Consider the following 14827-nt stretch of genomic DNA (forward strand, 5'->3'; position numbering starts at 1 on the left):
TTTGATAATTTAAATACATCTTTTGTTATCCCGCTCCTTTTCAAATATAGTACGAATACAAAAATATATAGGAAATAAGAAAAGACAATATGTACATTTGTATACTCATAACTGATTGTGATATATAAATGTCTCATACGGGAACTTAAAATTTGAAGCAGTATAATATGAATGAAAATATAATAGAACGTAAAAAGTTGGATCGTTTGACAAACTCCGCATGCGGAAGACTGCAAAGTGAAAGGAAGGCTTCAGTTTTTGGTAAGCGTAAGATTTAAATTAACATGCCAATATCTGAGTGATGAACGTGTGACGGTTGGTTCGATATGAGAGTTACTTGGTTTGTGTTGGAATGTTAAGCGAGATAGAAATGGGAGCCAGAATGAAATATAACAGTAATTTCATAAATAATGTTAATTTTACATTGGCAAGGTATTTGAAACGGTGCATTTCCATTCTTCGTTCATCGATCGTATTTAAATCAAAATATAGCGTTATCTACAAAAATTCTCAAGATGTTATAACAAAACATCTGATATCGCATTGTCCCATTGTCCACTTTAATGGTGATGCATTTGTGCAATATATATATTGAAACTTTGATAAATACATCATGTGTTACCCCGCTCCTTTTAAAATATAGTCCGAATACAAAAAAAATATTTGAAACGTAAAATAAAAATTTGTATTTTTGTATACTCATGACTGATTGTGATATATAAATTTCTCATACGGGAATTTAAAATTTGAAGCAGTATAATAGGAATGAAATATAATGATAGCCTTCATTTGTAGTAAAGAAATCTAATTCAAAACATCAATAATGCTAATAATTTGAAGGTTGTAACAGGCTTTAAACTTCTACTTTTAGACGTGATTCAAATTGGCTCCGATTCATCAGAAAATAAATTTCATGGTCATCATTCGGTGTATCGAAAAAACTTTTGTTAAAAGAGTACGTAAATGTTACGTGTTGGTCAAGAGTAATATGTAAATGGATTATATAAGTTATAACATGAGCAACACGACGGGTGACACATGTGGAGCAGGATCCCTTCCGAAGCACCCGAGATCACCACCAGTTTTTTGTGGAGTTTGTTTTACTTATTCTTTAGTTTTCTACGTTGTGTCATGTGTATTATTATTTGTCTGTTTGTCTTTTTCATTTTTAGCGATGGTGTTGTCAGTTTTGAGATAACAAAAACAAAAGTGCTTTGGTTTTTCGTATTTGATTTCTGAATAATGTTTTGTCGCCTTTTGCTAATACTTCTATGTACGACTCTTAACCATCTCAGAGGAACAATCAATGAGAAGATGTGATAATTCAATTTAAACGATGTTTTATCGTTTACTACAAATTAATTGTACGTTATTTCGTTCAAGTTTTCAATATGCATACGTAGTCCTATAATATATGACATTTACATATGTTAAAGCCGGGTTGAAACATTGATAGTAAACAAAAAATAAAGTCATATATTATAGGACTATGTGCAGGCGTTATGTCGATTCTCCGAACGCTCTATAAAACAATACTAATATAATAAAAAAAAAAATTATTTAAAGAGGGTAAAATCAGTTAGTTACAATAAACTAATCTTCCCCGAGGCCCTCCATTCGATTACATTTACATGTAGTCTCGTTCGGGCTAACACGACGTCCAGGTATGTATCTTTCTAAAGTACATACAAATCTTCTGTTGTTTTAAGATTACGAAACCCGTATAAAACTATGCGTCTCCAAAAGGTTTCGTCTTCTTTTGGATCAATTTCTTTTTTGAAGCCTATTCGGAAATTAAGGATGTTCTTTGAGCAACAATGTAGCACTATATGCTTTATGATGGCCAATTGTTTGACTAGGGTTTAGAAATGAGGTAACCTGTGCATGGTTATCTGCTGTCCAGTAGTCAAATCCTTCAATGTTAAAGTTTGTCTGGCTGTGCGGGTGTATGAATACATGTAGTCTCGTTCGCTCGGAATGGAAACGTGCTATCTGATTCACCGTGATGCAAATGCCACGCTTTCCTCACGGTAAAGAAACATAGAAACAACTCTGTGTTTAAACCACGGGACAGTGTGTGTTCTGTTGCAAGACAAAATATCTGCATCAATTAAAATTATCATCATTATTCAGTGGCAGGTTAAATGTCCCATCATTCGTTGCCGTCTATCTATATATATAGCTACCTCGCATAGAACGTATGCCTACCTATCAGTTTTGATTCGTCCTCAGTAAACGTGAAATATTTGTCACTGGACGTTAAGCAAACAATAGTTCGGTATTTCGAACGTGTGTCCTAACTCCAGCAGTTTGCTTTATGATTAGATAAAACAAATTATTTTAACTAAGAGTATTTTAAGAGATTGTATATCAAACAAACCTACAATTATTAGCTTTTTGTCCCTAAACAGCTGAATAACATTTCTTTCGTTTCTTACGTTTATCAACTGCATATTAGGGAGACAATACGTTAAAATCTAAAATTATATAATTTAGACAAGAAAACCCTTTCAAAATCATTCAGAAGTAAACTTGATTAGATCTTTAAACACCTGGCACTCTTCTTTTAACGACAGAAACAATAGTAAGACTCCATATTAAAAGTGTTTTATGTCAACTGTAATATAATTGTTAAATGATACGTTAATTGAAATAAAGCGCTTGTCGAGTATATTTTTTTTAATTATTATATTATCGCCCTTGCTTTCGACCTGTAAAACAGAAAGGAATATATTTAATTCAGATTAATAAGGTATATTGTGAGACTAACTCAGTTTACGCGGAATGAGTTTGTATGTGGGAGGACAATAAGCCATCATGAAACTTACAGAAACATCGAAAGATGACAGGAGACCGATTTATGGATAATACTTTTGATTTTGATAATTCTGGACTGAAATTCTCGGCTAAATATAAATTCCGTAAGTAGTAATTGTTTATGTGATTTGAAAAAAACTATACCGATCATATTATCATGTAATGTTTTTTTTTACTAAGAGGTGATTTATTATTTAAAATTAAAAATTACCTGATTAAAATTCCAAAATTATTGACTAAAGACTAAGATTCATTACTGTATGTAAGTTGATATTCGGAATGTACGTTTATTTAGTTCACATTTCTGTTCCATATCTGAAATATGGCAGTAAATTTTTATTACCTCGTTATTTCAACTTTTGTTCGTCTCTTGAAATTCAATAATGTTCAAATTCAATAAAATAACCTTTGACACTCATTCTTTGTTTATTATGTTAAGTCAAAACTATGATATTGAAACAAATCAATATCCAAACTAATTTAAGCGAAAGGTCAGTATAAGCCTCATAATTATGGCATAATAAAAATTTAATGTTCACATTTTAACAGTTTATTTTGTCACCGCACCGCTGCCTCCTTATAATATCAACCTTCTGATTTACTTATTGAAATTCTTTACTTTGCTTTGATCAGCATTACAATTAATAAGCGTTTATTTAAAACAATTGTATTAGTAACAATTGTTAAAAGTTTATTGTAATTATTCTTTTGTTCATAAAATACTTATATAATCTAATTGACTGTTATTAATTGACTATGGAATTCATTATTGTATCAAATTACAGACTTTTCAATCTTGTCTAGTATACTAAGTTATAAAATACATATTGACCCCATAATTTTCCACACATATCACCTCACTGACTTTCAAAACAATCTAGAAAACAATCAAAATAATTTTCTAAAATGGGTGTCTGTTCCTAGGTCTTTATGAATATGTCTCATATTGGAATGTGAAATTGTTAGAAATGTAGCAAATAAAATACTGTTTAGAAGTTGTAATCTAATTATACTGTTGTTTCCCTGCTCAATTGAATATATCCTTTGTTGTATTAAAATTCAAAATAATCATTAAAAAAAAAAAAATGTAAAAAAAATGTTCATGTTGCCATATCGTTTAATAATTAAACATTGTGTACCATAATATATCGTGTTTGCAGCTCAGTTGTGTACAAAATGTGGTCAGTACAGTGGAGAAAGACACAAATACTGTCTTGTATGTGTAGACAAGATGAGAAGACATCCGTCATCAGATGTAAGTACTGTCTTGTATTTGTAGACAGGGTGAAAAGATTTATGTCGTTACTTGTACTGCGATAAAAAGCGCATTCCATGAAACAACAACAAAAAAAGTCAGATATATTTCATATTGAAAATTTGTCAAAGTCTGATCCCAATAAATTATCTGGACGTATTTGTCTTTTTTTAATTTAAAAACTAACACACTTTGAAGCATTTAATTCATGAATAGATTCATTACGTCAAAGCTACACAAGATTTAACAATGATCACAAATATAAAATATTCATGTCTTCTTGCAGTTTATATTTAATTTAGATTTCTTTTTATATCGCTTTTATGTCTGGTTTACATGTGTAGAGAATACAAATCGATTTAGGACGATAACTAAACAAAGTGTAGTATAAGAGATGAAGTTGTAATAACCGAATATGTGCTTAGTTATGGCACCCTCAACGGAGTTGGGGTGACATATTGTTATTGTTCGTTTCTTTTTTTCTTATTATTTTTATTCTTCCACACTTTTTTGTCCAAGCTATTTCTCGGAATGGGCTTGAACAATATTGATGGAACTATACCATAATGTAGACAAGAACATTCTATAGTGCAGTGGGGTATGGCACCGTCAAGATGGCTGCCGTTACCATGGAAACGAAACAAATGTGAAAAAATCCAGTTTTTTGTTTTGGTGAACTATTTGGAGACTATTTAACTCAGAATCATTATATTTTAATACATTGTAGGTGCCCACTATATACAGGTGTTGGATGATTTTGGCACTCATTGGAACTACTATGTTGCCATGGAAACTACTCCAAAAAATTCAAAAATCTCAAAATGTTCCAAACTTAATAAAACTTCACAGTAACGATGAGCAACATTGGAAGATGTGGAATTTGGCGTTGGAATTTCCAAAATCGCTCTTGTTACCATGGAAACAATGCAAAAAGGTCAAAACTTTGAATTTTCACAGAACATTCTAGAACATCAATGTTTAATTTATTCTAGAGACATTAAATGGTATATGATTGTGGAGGGAAAAAATTGCAGCGGGGGTTTGACTTTGGAATATTCAAAATGGCCGCCGTTACCATGGAAACAGCAAAAATACAAAAACTTCAAAATGCTTCAAATTTATTAAAACTTATAACAAATGTTGCTCAGCTAATGTAGACTTGACTTTTGAGTTTGGAATTTCAAAAATGGCCGCCGTTACCATGGCTACCGCTCACCTGGCAATAGGGGAAGGGTGCCATCCGCTATTGCTTGCAATCGCAAATCTAGTTGTCTTTGATTTTGGTTTTGGTTGTTTTTTTAGAGGGTGGAAGAGTTGTCTTGTTTTTTTTTTTTTTTTATTTCCTCGTCAACTGAGATTTATTTATAAATGAAAGATACTAGTAACACACCTTAAATTGTAAAAATATTCGAATGAGCTCTCGCCGCGATATAGCCTTTTTGTGCTAATGCGGCGTAAAGCAACCAACAATCAATCAATACTAGTAACACAAAGATTGCAAGTGAAATATTCATATAATATGAATGACAATTCTATATGAACAAATAAAGTAAAACTACTTCAAATTCATTTTTGTTGATCCCCTCCCCCTTTTTCCTTAAAACAGTATTAATAGTTGCAGTATATAAAAAGAACAAATATACATTGTTTCTAAACATACCTTTGTTTTAAAATCTGCTCGAAACAGGATGACAACGCCGGTACTGTGATTTTTTTCTTCTTACTTTTTTCAGAAACTGGAAGATGACTCTTTTGTTGGTATTTTTAGTTCAAGAACACCACGAAAAAGACCACCTCAAAGTTTTCGTTTTGGTCAAACTTTAGCCAGTAAGTTGAGAAATCATAAATATTACTTAAATAGTACATCTGTTTTGGGATTACGTGTGTTGAAATGCATTTATATTGTTGTGATCTTTTTCTATTGATTTAAGATTATTTGTACACAAGTCTTTACAAGTGTAAGTATCTTTTTGACCAAATCCCAAAGTGTTTCATAGTTTTTATCATATTCGTATAATACTCATCGGAATCTCTGAAAGTAGTACATATTTGAATAAACTCTTCATAGATACTAGGATTGAAACTTTGTATTTGCGCCTGACGCGCGGTTTCGAAGACACAAAAGACTCATCATTAGGTGACGCTCAAGTCCAAAAAGGGCTAAATAAAGTTCGAAGTTGAAGAGCATTGAGGACTAAGAATTCTTACAGTTTTACCAAATACAGCTAAGTTATACTATTCAGAAGTGCTGAAAACTGTAGTGGTGGTAACACTGGGGAATAAAAACTCCACCAACAGTGATATCGAAGTGACATCAAAAAGGCAAATATCACATCTTTTCCAATTCTATAGCATTTAATGTTCACATATTGGAATATAACAGTTAACACAATAAGTATTGCTCACATCGAAAGGACTTGTCTTTCGATTTCAAGATAACTAATGTACACTCATTCAAAATAACGATACAGTTTTAAGCCTAGGAGCTTTATAAAAATCCTTTCCAGGGTAACAGTTGAGCCATTGTATAGCTGGACCTAGAAACAAAGAGAATAACATTTATAAGAATTCAAAAACCTAATGTTAAAATATTGTTTGTGCCTGTCCCAAGTCAGGAACCAGTAGTTCAGTGGTTGTCGTTTGTTGATGTGTGACATATATGTTTTTCGTTAATTGTTTGTATATAAATTAGACCGTTTATTTTTCTCGTTTGAACTGTTTTACAATTGTAAGTTCGGGGCCTTTATAGCTGACTATGCGGTATGGGCTGTACTCATTGTTAAAAACCGTATGGTGACCTACAGTTGTTAATTTCTGTGTCTTTTGGTCTCTTGTGGAGAGTTGTCTCATTGGCAGTTATACCACATCTTCTTTTTTTTTTATATTTAATAAAATAAGCATTTTAAGCTATTTAAGCATTTTAGTTAAGAAATATTATTTACGAAAGACAAATATTTAAGATATTGAAATAAGGATTATCAGTGTGTTGCGTCTTTCTGGCAAACTGGTCGCAATAAAATTTTAATTAGGAATGGAAATATCGACTTATTCTTTAAATACATTTTGCTTGCTTAACGTTCCGTGACAAATGGTTTTATATTTCTTCTGGACACGAACTATAAAAATTAACAATAAATCTAAGTGGAAGTTTCTGGGAAGTGGGTCAACATATGAACCGCATCAGTTATTTTGTATACTAGTACATATATGTATTTTTATTCCCCCGTAGCGGAGGGGGCATTTAATATTACTTTTGTTATTCTGAACCACCGTACGTCCCGAAATTTGTTTCCTTCCACTAGCGTTAGTATGGTATGAAACTTATACACTATGCTTATTACTTCAACACACTGATGAAGTTTGAATGTTGGTGTCAACATTTTTATCTTTCCAGAGTTATGCTCCTTAACAGATAGAAAAAAATGCACAATTTTTCGTTTCCGTTTTCTAACTTAAGTTTACCTGAACCAAATTTAAAACAAAATCAATGTTTGAAATTTGTTAAATCATATGCTCGTCTAATGCCTTCAAAGATTCCCAATTTTGTTTCTTTCATTTTTGAACTAAATATAAATATAACTATTTTACGAGGTGTTAATTATTGAGGTCATATTGTGTTAAGAAATAAAAATATGTGGTATAAGAACCAACCCGACAATTTCAACTCTCCATCCAAGTCACAATTTGTAAAGAAATTTTCTGTTTTATCTGTTTTATAGACAATTTATGTACAGTTTGCAAGTCCGATGAAAAGCAGTTTCATTCAACTTTATGCTTGAAGTGTGATGCCAACAGGAGAGAATTATCAAAAAGTAGAGACACCTCATACTCGGTATGTACATGTTATTTATACCACATTAGTAGTCACGTGACGAGCAAGAAGCAACGCACGTAGTAAAGCTTGTCCATTTATAGAGCAGAAATGCGAAATACTGTATTCTTAAAGTTAACTTTTAAACTTTATAAAAATAGGAAGATGTGGTATAATTTTCAAGGAGACAACTCTCCATACGGCACCAAATGAAATATAAGTTAACATTTATAGGATCCTTAATAAGTTTAACGTACGGTCTTCAACATTGAGCAAACCTCATACCGAATAGTCAGATATAAAATGCCCCGATATGACAAATGTAAAAACAAAATTAAATATGATATGCAGCAACAAACAATAACCACTGAATTTCAGGTTCCTGACTTTGGACAGGCATATAATAGAATGTGGCCGGGTTAAATTAGTTTATACTCCAACCCTCCCCTAACCTAGGACAATGGCGTAACAGTACAGCATAAGAACGAAACTATACAAATCAGTTAAAAAGGACTTAATTTATCAAGTCGATACAAAAGATATTTAACAAAATCACACACCAGACATGACGGTATTTATCCATCTGACATCACAACGAAAAAGACACAAAGTACAGATCTGAGAGCACTCGCAGTTACTGGAAGCTAGTTCAAAGCCTTTAATTAATAATAAAACAATCATCCGTCTTAGACTAAAATATTAATCGGTACACATCCAACATTCAATATATTTATTATAAACACGTCATTAACAGTTTTAAAAAAATATGACCTTGTGCAATGCTTAGATACAATTATCAACTGGTTGAAGAGTCATAAAATGTGCATGTATGTATACATCTACTTTTTGAGTTAATTCTTATTTACTTATAAAAAAATCAATACCAATACCAATAAAAACAATATTAAACGATCTTATTATATTTTTGAATTGGAAACCTTTTGTAGTAAGTTTATTTTTGAAGGATCGATAGTTTTATCCGGATCGTATCTCAATTTCCGTGCTGGGTAAACACCACATCCGTAAAAAATAGGAGATGCAGCTAAACATCAAACCCAAATCTTTGTATAGATGGGAGAATGTAGCAAAGGTTTAAAGTAACTGGTCTGTGTCCCATGACTACATTTTTTATGAGAAGAGATCCTTAGTAGTAAGTCTTTTGCAAAACCCCCTAACCTGGAGGGTCAGTGGATTGGTAGTTAATTGGTAGTTAAGGTTCCATTCCCCTAGATCGGTTGCCAGCCAAAACGTGCGAGCCAAGATTTACCCGTATTTATCTCAGAGCTTTCTCTCCTAGTTTTTTTCTCTTTCTGGGCTATAAACATCCTTCTGCCCGACTTTTTACCCATAACCTAGACAAGTTCTAGGGCACATCCACACGCCCGGTATATTTTTGGCCGAAATGTACTTACATATTATCAAGAAGAAAATAATCACCGTCAATTATCTCAACACACATATCGTTATTATACATTGATCACTCAAGAAGGCTTTGAAAGAGTTGCAGTTAATATATTTGATATCAATTTTACCAAACGACTATTTAATCAAATAGGGAAAAAATGTTTGATAATATTATGTGAAAGTGTTGTGTAAAGTCAAAACTGTCCACAGAATGAAAAGGGCCAACAATAGCAAACATCCGATGATAGGTTTTCACTCCAAAAAAAAAGTTAATTCCATTATTTTCATGTGTTTTATTACCAAAGATATGTTCTTTGTTATAAGTTAATGAAAGAGTTAAAATCATTGACAGATTGTAGATAACTTACCAGAGGACGAGATGACACAATATGTCAAAATATTATTGAAAAGAGGCTTAATCAGATGGTTTAATTTGGCAAAAAATAGTTTCGGTAGATAAGTCACTATCAAAATAACTCAAGAAAGATAACATAATTCCTAAGAAATGTATATGGCAAACACAAACAAAAATAGCATGTAACATTAAACACTGTTAACTTTAAGAAACTATTGGTAATTAACAATAGTTATTCTTCAACTTGTGAAGTGTTAAGTAATTAACTAATTGATAAATATTTTACAGTTTATTTTTCTAACAGCAAGAGGCAATATTATAAGTTATATGGTTCGCTATTGACCCCATACGGATCCATAGAGGGTTAGTAAAATCCATAGGGGGTGAGGCCAGAGGCCGAGTCCCCTATGTATTTTATTCACCCTCTATGGACCCGTAGGGGGTCGGTAGTTAACCGTATAACGAATTTATCGGACGCTGGACTTTTTCTGCGGCGTTTTGTTGAAAAATAAACAATGAAACACAACAATATCAATAGATGACGTCGCCATTAACGCGTCATGAACCCCATATGAAACTTACTAACCCCATACGGTCTCATAGGGGGTCACCACGTGACGGCGTTTAACCAATCACAACGTGATAATTCATCTGTAGTCCGATAAAACTTGTAATCATTACAATGAATGTACGCACATGAATAATGCCAATAGTTTACATATACAACAGCGTTTACCAGGTATCCTAAATTCCTTACTGATTATCTTCAATATTTTAGCTACATTCATTTGGAAGTCAAGATTTGATTTTAGCTCTCAGTCAAAGTTCGTCTTCTCTAGTAGGTTTTGGAAGGAAACCTGGTTAGTATTATTAATATGTTTATCATTATTCCATGCAATGATTACTGTTTTAATTTTAATTTTGCATGGCACTCCAGGGCTTCCGTAATTTTTATATGCCACATCTGTATAAATTAAAAAAAAAAATTTAATTCAATGAAATAGTCATGTTACTTCTAGTTTCAACTGTATTGCTATCTTTTGTAAAAAAAAACAACGTTTTTTAACAATCACTTCAGGTGTGTTTTAAGATAGAATGGTTCATTATAATCAATTAATTATTATATTCAATAAAATTGTTCCTATTGACTTTCACAATTATTGAAACAAGATAGTAAAACATACATACAGGTCCAATTTAAAAGTACAGAAAAAGAAATTCTACACAAAAGTGTCAGTCGAAAGAACGAACTACAGTGATCATAAATCCAAAACCTGACAACTAATCTAAATTATTCTACTGGATTATGTCGAGGATGTTTTATAAATGTCAGATAAAAAGAAAATCATTAAAAAAGAGTTACATTGAAAATGTGTACAGATATAATGAACAAATAATGACCTGTCTATGTTGAAACACCAAAATATTACAAATCACCCGTCTTACCTTTAATGGTAAACATGGTGTTGCTTCTGCAGACAAGGTTACACATAACTTTTGTTTTCTTTTGAAAAAGACTTAATTGAAAATCCATCTAGTAAATGGGGTACGTATAATCCAATTACGTTTTATAAAGTTGAAATCTTCTTTGTTTCTACCAAATCTAATTGCAAACCTACATGTAGGTTAAAGGGTTTGCAATTGAAGATTTTTAATTTGTAGTTGTTCGTTTCAGATGTGAAGTGTATAGTTTGTCGAAAGCATATCGTTTTAGAACAAAATGGAATGTTGTGTAAAAAGTGTTTAGCAAAATCAAAGAATGTAAGAATAATCATTACCAATGCATTACTTGTTTTTTGTTATTCATAACTTCAGATTTAAAAATTAATACCGAGTTTTGTTTAAGCATATTTTGTATTTACGGAGCGTCGTTGTTATTTGCATTCTTACTTTTTCGTACAAATCATCACTACACTACATCATGTAAATAAATTTTGTTATTTGAAAGTCTACAGGAACAAAGAATCGATATGCATTCTATGTAATGCACTGTTATTGTCGAATATTTTCAGATGTTGTCCAATGCATAGCAACATGCGGAATTTGTGTCATGTTAGACAATACATGAAATGTCATAATTAACTATTGCATAAGGCCTTTATGTCGAGTGTTTGAAGTATAATATTTTTCTGTATATGTATCAACTTGTTTGCCGTTTTTATTTCGTTTATTTTTTTGTTGTGTGGTTTAAATATTTTGTATACTAGTATTCATTGATTAAATCTCATTTATGAGGAAATAAACGAGCGTATAGACGAGAAGATTTTATGTAGTTATATTAAAAACCTTAACAGACAGTGTTCACTTGTGGATTTAAAATACATATATTCCATCTATTTACCTTATATATCATGTACTATATGACGACGCTAGATAAAAACGGACGAGGAAAGGGAACACCCGGCCACCGAAAACATGATTTTTGTCGAGTCTAGGTAGTCGAGTGGTCTAGCGCGCCGGGCAAAGTGCAATGCGATTTGTTGCCATGATATCGCAGTAGCATGAGCTCGAATACCGGTGAAGGAAGAACAGGGATTGATAAAATATGTCATAGAATTGTTACTGGTTCAGACGAACTTATATATATATATATCGTCAAAACCAGTGACAACTCTACGGCAGATTTTATCCATCGAATCACCAGTAATACCATATAATTCATTTCTATTTATAGCATGCGCCTGTTGGTCGATTTTTCAAGGAAATTGAACGAATAACGAAAGAAGCGGCATCCGTGAAGGAAGAATTTCTTAATATGGAACCTGTTCGTGGGAGCATTCAGTGGGTAAGGCTTTTATTTCAAATGTTAAATTCTAAAACTATATTACACAAAAAAAACATGGAAAACGTGTAAAAGAATTTTCTAGGAGTTCGACAAAATAATATAAACATTCTTTTCCGGGTGACTCAAAGCAGACGTTATATAGAATATGATGGATTATGTGGACAGATAGTGTTAATTTAACGTAAATAGTTATCAAAAGTACCAGGATTATAATTTTATACGCCAGACGCGCGTTTCGTCTACATAAGACTCATCAGTGACGCTCAAATCAAAATAGTTTAAAAGCCAAATAAATACAAAGTTGAAGAGCATTGAGGATCCAAAATTCAAAAAAGTTGTGCCAAATACGGCTAAGGTAATCTACTCCTGGGGTAAGAAAATCCTTACTTTTCGAAAAATTCAAAGTTTTGTAAACAGAAAATTTATAAAAATGACCATATAATTGATATTCATGTAACGTAAACATATAGGCAATACTAATAACTGTATATTGTCTTTAAAAATCAGCTGTATGTGTACGGGGCTAAGAAACAGATGGCATGCGAGCTGCGGCAAGCTATTACTCCTGCTTCGAGCCGAGTACATATACAGCTGATATGTAAAGACACGAAACAGTTAGTGTATTTATCATACAAAACAATTTGTACGTTTTGATTTTCATCCAAATCGTTGTATTTTTATCAAAATGGTAAATCCCATTGGATTTCAGCCTGTCTTAATCCCATGCTTTCTTAATCAAATTGCAAATATACCGGGGGTATTTAGAAATAACAGCCGGAAAGCAATGAACTTATTGAATCCCATGTTATTATGCACATTTTGGCTATATACAAGACACTGTCGCTCTAAGGAAACGCGGCGGCGGATTTGCAAATGAGTGTTTTGCAAATTAAAAGTGTCTTAAAAGAAATCGACATGACATAAGTTTACGCGGACTGCAATGAAGACCCCTAATTGAAATGTGAGGTAATCAATGATTTGACATAACCATGATAACCGTTCACTCGTTATAGAACCAGATAACAAAGAGACTGTATACGTCTAGAATGCGTATATCGCTCTTGGTTTTCTACCCACATATATTAGTATAGTATGTAAGTCGATTGTAGAATAAATTAAAAACATCTCACTAAGTGCAAATAAATTATGATTGCAAATTCATTTTAATTTTGCGACAAATCCCTTACAATATTTCTTATCTCATTGTTATTTCCTTTGCTACTTTTATGTCCAAATAGAACTTCTTAATTTCAGGAAATATCATATAATGCTCGGAGGGAATCATTGAAACATCTCCTTAACAGTATAGTTATAATGCGATCAAAGAACAGGGATGAAAAGAATAAACAAGATGATGCTATTTATTATATTAAAACTCTGATTGAAGAATGTACTATTCATGTAAGTTTACTGTATACTTTGATCTCTCTTGGTATGTGTGTTTAGGACTTGAACATAAGGGCAGTTGTAAATATTAACAAACTGTGCGTTATTTATCTGTTTGAAATTCTGCTATGTCAGAAATTTTACTTGCACTTGTGGTTTTTTTTAGCAAACCTTCCCGTCTCAAAAATAAGCATTTTTTTTTCACTGAAGCTAAGTTATATATATATAATTCCTTATTATTTAAAGATGGTATAGAGAATCAAATTCCGTTGATTGAATAATTCTGAAATGAACTTTTCTTCTTAATTAATCACTAACTGGTGCCAATAGTGAACACGTAATTACTTACCATTTCACAGATGCGATGTTTACAATCAGTTTTTCAATTGGGTTAGTGTTGCTTGTTAAACTTTGGGATGTTATTCTTCTGTTGGCCGGCACGGTCTTATTTCAATTGATTTATGGTTGCCAACTGTCTATTGATTTTTCACTTTCCCTTTTGAATTTTCCTTGGAGTTCAGGTTTTTGTGATTTTACTCTTTAAGATTTAAAACAGAAAAAAATAAAAAATAATGCAGTGTCCGTGTCAACATTTGTTCAATTTGATAATAAGAATATACAAATCAAAACAAATTACAATTAAAAAAAATTACCCAGATTATATATTCAAACGCAATAGAAGAAATGTTTTTGTCGTTTCAAATATAAAGGTTAATGTTATTTAGGTGTTCGTTATTCTTCCACGATTGTACTATTGTTTACTGTCAAAATGTATAATTGTTTAACTTTTTTTTACAGTTTGAAAAGCTCCGATTTCATACAGACAAAACAGGAAATACGTTGGTTACCTTTCATACTTGAGGTCTGTTAAACAAATACCAAACGCAACTACACAGTGTTATATTAGGGAAATGTAAAATGCAGTTATATTGTTGTACCTTATTACATGTATAATATATTTGATTATGTTATGTTTATGTTTAATCTTAATTGTTATCAATGTTTTCATTAAAC

General features: G+C 31.8%; 1 protein-coding gene across 2 annotated transcripts; it reads left to right on the plus strand.

Moving 5' to 3' along the window:
- Positions 1-2612: 2612 nt before the first annotated feature.
- Positions 2613-14825, plus strand: LOC134712307 (uncharacterized). 2 transcript variants are annotated; one of them, XM_063573727.1, is made up of 9 exons: positions 2619-2921; positions 3978-4072; positions 5806-5899; positions 7792-7904; positions 10421-10502; positions 11318-11403; positions 12317-12427; positions 13682-13828; positions 14612-14825. In XM_063573727.1, the coding sequence occupies exons 1-9, from the start codon at positions 2843-2845 to the stop codon at positions 14672-14674; spliced, it is 870 nt and encodes a 289-aa protein (XP_063429797.1). In that variant the 5' UTR covers positions 2619-2842; the 3' UTR covers positions 14675-14825. The 2 variants fall into 2 exon arrangements, with proteins under 2 accessions (XP_063429798.1, XP_063429797.1); XM_063573728.1 differs by lacking the exons at positions 10421-10502; positions 11318-11403 and having other exon boundaries at positions 2613-2921.
- Positions 14826-14827: the final 2 nt, after the last annotated feature.

This window comes from Mytilus trossulus, chromosome 3 (assembly GCF_036588685.1).
Source record: "Mytilus trossulus isolate FHL-02 chromosome 3, PNRI_Mtr1.1.1.hap1, whole genome shotgun sequence".
NCBI classification, from domain to species: domain Eukaryota; kingdom Metazoa; phylum Mollusca; class Bivalvia; order Mytilida; family Mytilidae; genus Mytilus; species Mytilus trossulus.

Bases quoted from the DNA above. Each gene is read 5' to 3' on its own strand.
- LOC134712307 (XM_063573727.1), top strand. From the start codon at position 2,843: ATGACAGGAGACCGATTTATGGATAATACTTTTGATTTTGATAATTCT. The intron at 5,900-7,791 runs GTAAGTTGAGAA...TCTGTTTTATAG, and splicing joins TTTTGGTCAAACTTTAGCCA to ACAATTTATGTACAGTTTGC. The intron at 11,404-12,316 runs GTAAGAATAATC...TTCTATTTATAG, and splicing joins GTTTAGCAAAATCAAAGAAT to CATGCGCCTGTTGGTCGATT.